We start from the raw sequence: 5,803 nt of genomic DNA, 5'->3' as shown, positions 1-5,803 counted from the left end.
TGCTCTGCAGTGTGTATATATCTCATATGTCTACATTTCCTGTGTTCTCCAATACCTGATACAAAGATTAATGTCTCTGGGAATACACCATCAGAACTTGTTTACTACTCTCTTTTTATTATTATTATTTTTATTTTTATTTCTTGGCAGACGCCCTTATCCAGGGCGACTTACAACATAAGTGCATAAGTGCATTTATGCAGTATATCGAAGTAAAAAATTTCAAACGTTGACAAAATAAGTGTTTCCAATCTACTCCCTTACTAGTTATTAGATTTTCTTTGGTTTTAATTTCTGTCTCATGTGACACATAGGTGGCTGACATTCTCAGTAAGTGTTTAATGTAATAAGTTTGGTAATTAGTGTCTGGCATACATTTAAATGTTACGTTGTACATTACATTAAATTAAAAATGATAATTTATGGTTCATTATCCACGAAAACCAGGCACATGATTTATTTAACTTACAAAGTGTGGCACTTAATTCCTCTTCCTTTGAAGATCCCATGCAGCCTATGTGCAGTGCTTTAGTCATGGAGCCCGAATTTACATTCAATTATAGGAGACACAGTGGAGATAAAAGGGACTGCTTTAGCAGACTCCATCTTTCTGGATTTAAAATTTACATAGCAAAGTTCAAAGCATAATATGTGGTCTCTGGACAGTTTTGCCTCGATAAAGACTTTTGCGTGCATTTTTGTTCTTAAAGATAGAGTCCCTTCCTAAATACTTTAATATTTACTCGTGTCCTGCTGGAGTGTGAGTGCTGTTGCTTTTCAGAAAATACTATGTCAGTATTTTTTTCTAAATTGCATTAATATCTATACTTGTAACTTATTTAAAATTAATTTCCCCCCAGAGAATGTTAAGTAGCAGGAAAACTCTATTTGTACTTTACTGTGTGTATTATACATGCTATAATAAATTTGAACGACCCATGTAGGAGATTAGGTATTCTAGGGTGTGCTACCTCACTGCATTACTCTAGGCAGATTACTTGGGAACATCCAAGGTCAAATTGTTATTTTACATCACCCTTATGGGGAAAAAAAAAAAAAAAAAAACATTAGCTAAATCAAGTTATTATTAAGTGGCGTTTAGTTTTGCATACTAATAGAAGAACTTGAATTAATTCCAAGGACATTTTGGAAAACAATTAAAGATGGAAACTGCTATTAGCATTACATTAGGGTTGGTGTTGTGTTGTGCAAGCTACAGGCATTCAGGGTAATGTAAGTAGATGGATTATGAACTGGTTGATGTCTAGGAAAGAGAGGCTGTCGATTAGAGGAGTTGCTTCTAACTGGAGTGAGGTTGTTAGTGGAGTTCCACAGGGATCAGTACTAGGGCCTTTGCTTTTTCTAATCTATATTAATGATCTGGACTCTGGGATAGTTAGCAAACTTGTCAAATTTGCAGATGATACTAAAATAGGTGGCTCAGCAGATACAATCTTGGCAGCACAGGCTATTCAGAGGGACTTAGATAATATTCAGTTGTGGGCCGACACCTGGCAGATGAAATTCAATGTGGACAAGTGCAAGGTAATACATGCAGGTAACAAAAATGTCCACTATAATTACACTATGGGAGGAACAGAACTAGATGAAGTAACGCATGAGAAAGACCTAGGAGTCTACGTGGACTCCTCACTTTCTCCATCCAAACTATGAGGGGAAGCAAAAAAAAAGGCAAACAGAAAGCTAGGGTATATTGTCAAAAGTGTAGAATTGAGAACAAGGACAGTGATGTTCAGACTGTACAATGCACTAGTTAGAGCTCATCTGGATACTGTGTACAGTTCTGGGCTCCACACTTCAAGAAAGATATCGCTGCTCTAGAGGCAGTTCAGAGGAGAGCAACCAGACTTATTCCAGGTCTGAAGGGAATGTCCTACTGAGAGACTGAGGAACTGAACCTTTTCACCCTGGAACAGAGGAGACTACGTGGGGACTTGATTCAAGTCTTCAAAATCATGAAAGGCATCGACCACATCAAACCAGAGGAGCTTTTCCAGATCAGCAGGGACACACGCACCCGGGGACACAAATGGAAATTGGGCTTCAAGGCATTCAAGACAGAAAACAGGAGACACTTCTTCACACAGAGAGGCGTCACAATCTGAACAAACTCCCCAGCGATGTGGCTGAAGCTGAACATTTGGGAAAATTTAAAAATAGACTGGATTGGATCCTTGGATGGGTCGAATGGCCTGCTCTCGTTTGTAAACTAATTATAACCATGACCTAATGGATGCCTACATTTTCTGGGAAGGGAAAGCTACCTATAACCCTATCAGCCCCAGTCTGAATGCTAAATTAATGCAATTGGCCATATGAATCTAAAATAACCATAACTGTAACTGATCATAAACTCCTTCACCTGCATCCTTAAATAAACCTTAGCATTAGAGTTTTACACTCACCTGAAGGGCTGCTGGACACGGCGTGAGGGATTGTGTTAATAGTTAATGGCAAGTGTGAGAATTGGAGATGTAGACTGAATTAGATATACATAGATGTGAACAGTGCCAAAGCACACACACACACACACACACACACATATATATATATATATATATATATATATATATATATATATATATATACTTAAAAACCAGTATATAAATAAAATGTGTGTGTGCTTGCAATTTAATGGTATGATATGATATGAATTAAGTAGAGGAAAGTCGGTGTTTCTGTAAAGCATATTGCCTGAAACACTATGATGAAATACTCGCCAGGAAAACCCTCAAGAAGCCTAACCCAGTCACTTTTCCAAAAAAGCCGCACAGAAATACTAACACCGCGCATATTGAAGCATCCGCTATTCACATATACTGTAGACAGCGCATGTTCAGCTATGCACGGCGCATGAACCGTAACCGGGAAGTAAATACTACCGTTACATATTTGATTACTGTTTAAATTATTATTCCTTTATTTAAAACTAGATATACGTTGAAACCGTATAAACTGATTTTTAAAATAAACATTATCTCCAATTAATAAAAGCAATAATACAAACTAAAACACATTATATTAACTTCCGGGTGAGAGGACTGACCTTTCAACCCGGTAGCGCTTGTTCCTTCCTTTCCTGTTTCGGCTCCGTGCAAAGACACACATAGGTAGGATATCTCCCTTTTTCCATCCGAATAAATCTTCCACTGTTGTTGGTAATATTTATGAAATACCCCATTCATCGACATCTATGCAAGGATATCTGCTGAGGCTTTGAGATATGTGTCGATTATTCTCGATAGAAATGTATTTTATTGAAGTACTTGGGTGTCCCGGTAGACATTGACGTAGGCCGTTCGTTTTCTTTGAGATTTACCGTGAAATAGTTTGAAGTGAGGGGCTGTTGAGTTGCATGTTAGTTTTCGGACATGAAGCGGGTTTATTTAACTTTGTAAAGGTCTCTTATTGTTTGCACTTTCCTGTTCAGGATGTTACGGTGTTGTGTCTGTAATGCGCACGGTGTTTAACTCGCATGCAGCGTTGTGTGGGCACTGGTGTGCACGTTTATATTGTAAAGATTTGTGCTGATCTCAGTTTATCTATTTCTGTGAGCCAAGATTAATGTGTATAGGGCTTTTATTTTTTGCGGGAACCATGTGAAATTAGACTAACTGCCTGCCATTATGGTAGTAGCCACATTTCTATTCGTGTTGCAGTTAAGTTCAGAGTCCTAACTTGAGTAGTTTTGCAAATACATTTGAGCCATATTAACTGAGTTGAAGGATGCTTTTTAACTGATGGCACAGGATGCAGGTGATCATGGGCCGATGGTAACCATACCTTGGTTTATTTGTTTTGGCAGTTGAATTCTTGCACGCATAAAATAGGATACAGATCTGCAGATCAATAGTGTTGCTGATTCACTGACAGATCATTGAGTCTAATGCTCTTCCAAAGATGAGGTTCTTGTGGATATGATGGGATTTCCCCCTCGGCAGACTTAAATACGCTTTTATCCATGTGTTTCTTGGGCTATTGCTTGACCAGCAGCACTGGAGTTTATGCAGAGCAAAGACATTGAACTCTGCAGATGTGCTGTGATTGTCCCATGTGATCAGCATCCTGGAATCAGTCTAGTCTAAAGGATACATCAGTTGAGCCACATACAGAAAAACCTGTCATTTGTCTTTCGGTACTAATGCTTCTGATCTGTTGTAAACACTATAAAACAAGTGTCTGGTGATCTTATGCAGGTATTTATCACCCCCCCCCCCCTTCCTGTTTTTTTTAGCAATGGCTCCTCGCAAGGGTAAGGAAAAGAAGGAAGAGCAGGTGATCAGCCTGGGACCTCAGGTTGCCGAGGGCGAGAATGTCTTCGGGGTCTGTCATATCTTCGCTTCCTTCAACGACACCTTTGTCCATGTCACTGACCTGTCTGGCAAGTAAGTGTGCGCTGCACTCCTTGACCTGTCATCCAGTGTGTTTTTACGTGGCGATGCTGCTGCTTGCGCACCGCGAGCTTGACCCGCTTTGAGTGGCTGTACACGGCGTTGCCTGACCTGTGATGTGGCTCTCGCAGGGAAACCATCTGCCGTGTGACCGGTGGGATGAAGGTGAAGGCCGACAGAGACGAGTCCTCTCCTTACGCTGCTATGTTGGCGGCTCAGGATGTGGCCCAGAGATGCAAGGAGCTGGGGATCACGGCTCTGCACATCAAACTGCGGGCCACTGGCGGCAACAGGTGAGGTTTTAATGCGTCTCCTCTTGTGTGCGTTGACTCCAGATGCAGGTAGATCTGAAGAGGTTAATCTTGAGTAGAACATGTTTTATTTTCCTTGTGCTGCCAGAGGTGGATGTTCCTCTCAATTTCATGTTTTTCAGTTGCCACTTTTGTCAAAATTTGAGTTATTTTTGTCCTCAGGTTTTAAGTCATGTTTTAATGTGATTGGGCTGATGAATCCACTAGCTACTGATGCTGTCACCAGTTTAATTCAGCGGCAACTGCCTGGAAACTCACTTCATGAATCTTCAGATGTTTGTAAATACAGCATCACTTTTCCCAGGCTTTTAAATATATATAATAGTTCAGTATGTCTTTGATGTCCTATATTGTTCCTGGAGGGTGGAATAGCAGTTTAATGTTTTTCAATATTACAGAACCAAGACCCCTGGACCGGGTGCACAGTCTGCCCTCAGAGCTCTGGCTAGATCTGGCATGAAGATTGGCCGCATCGGTAAGTCTGACCAAGAAGCCCAGAAAACATTACGTTATCAGTGACCTACCCTGAACTGGGCATTAAGGAATTAGAAATGTTACTCAGTTTTAGGTGAATATTGTTAAAAATGTGTTTTAAATATAACAATTTGTCCCTGTAGTTTCATAACTTCATAACCTATACTAATGGGTACTAAAGTATTGTCACATTGCTCTTTTGACTGTTCTGTTCTTGTATTGAGTGATGGTTCAAACCAGTGTTCATCTCTCTTTCAGAGGACGTCACCCCAATCCCATCAGACAGCACCCGCAGAAAGGGTGGGCGTCGTGGACGTCGTCTGTAAAATGTTTATATTTGCTGCGTCAGTCATTAAAAAGTCAAATCCACCTTGGCTGTTTTTGGTTTTGTTTGCATGTTCCACCTCTGACTTGTCTCTGTGCATCTATGGAATTTAAGTAATTCATCTGTTAGATTTAAAGACACAATCGTTCCACCTTTTATTAATTTTGACCACCACATGTTAATTCAGATTTGATTTATAAAAGCAAACTGGAGTAAGAGTTCAGTGTATTTGTAATTGCGTTCTGCATTATTGCACTTGGTGTATTTACTCTTAATATTTC

The 5,803-nt window shown here is 39.9% G+C and overlaps 1 protein-coding gene across 1 annotated transcript; it reads left to right on the top strand.

Annotated features, from left to right (window-relative positions):
• Window positions 1–3,054: 3,054 nt before the first annotated feature.
• On the top strand, window positions 3,055–5,566 carry rps14 (ribosomal protein S14). The gene is made up of 5 exons (XM_066716797.1): window positions 3,055–3,131; window positions 4,256–4,406; window positions 4,544–4,705; window positions 5,122–5,198; window positions 5,456–5,566. The coding sequence occupies exons 2-5, from the start codon at window positions 4,258–4,260 to the stop codon at window positions 5,521–5,523; spliced, it is 456 nt and encodes a 151-aa protein (XP_066572894.1). The 5' UTR covers window positions 3,055–3,131; window positions 4,256–4,257; the 3' UTR covers window positions 5,524–5,566.
• Window positions 5,567–5,803: the final 237 nt, after the last annotated feature.

This window comes from Amia ocellicauda, chromosome 11, assembly GCF_036373705.1.
Source record: "Amia ocellicauda isolate fAmiCal2 chromosome 11, fAmiCal2.hap1, whole genome shotgun sequence".
Taxonomy (NCBI): Eukaryota; Metazoa; Chordata; class Actinopteri; order Amiiformes; family Amiidae; genus Amia; species Amia ocellicauda.
Note: the sequence above shows the minus strand (reverse complement) of the source record. Positions and strands in the feature narration are given on the sequence as shown.

Excerpts from the sequence above, each read along its gene's own strand:
- rps14 (XM_066716797.1), top strand. The coding sequence starts at position 4,258 with ATGGCTCCTCGCAAGGGTAAGGAAAAGAAGGAAGAGCAGGTGATCAGC. Across the intron at positions 4,407-4,543 it reads GTCACTGACCTGTCTGGCAA|GGAAACCATCTGCCGTGTGA; the intron begins GTAAGTGTGCGC and ends TGGCTCTCGCAG. Across the intron at positions 4,706-5,121 it reads CGGGCCACTGGCGGCAACAG|AACCAAGACCCCTGGACCGG; the intron begins GTGAGGTTTTAA and ends TCAATATTACAG.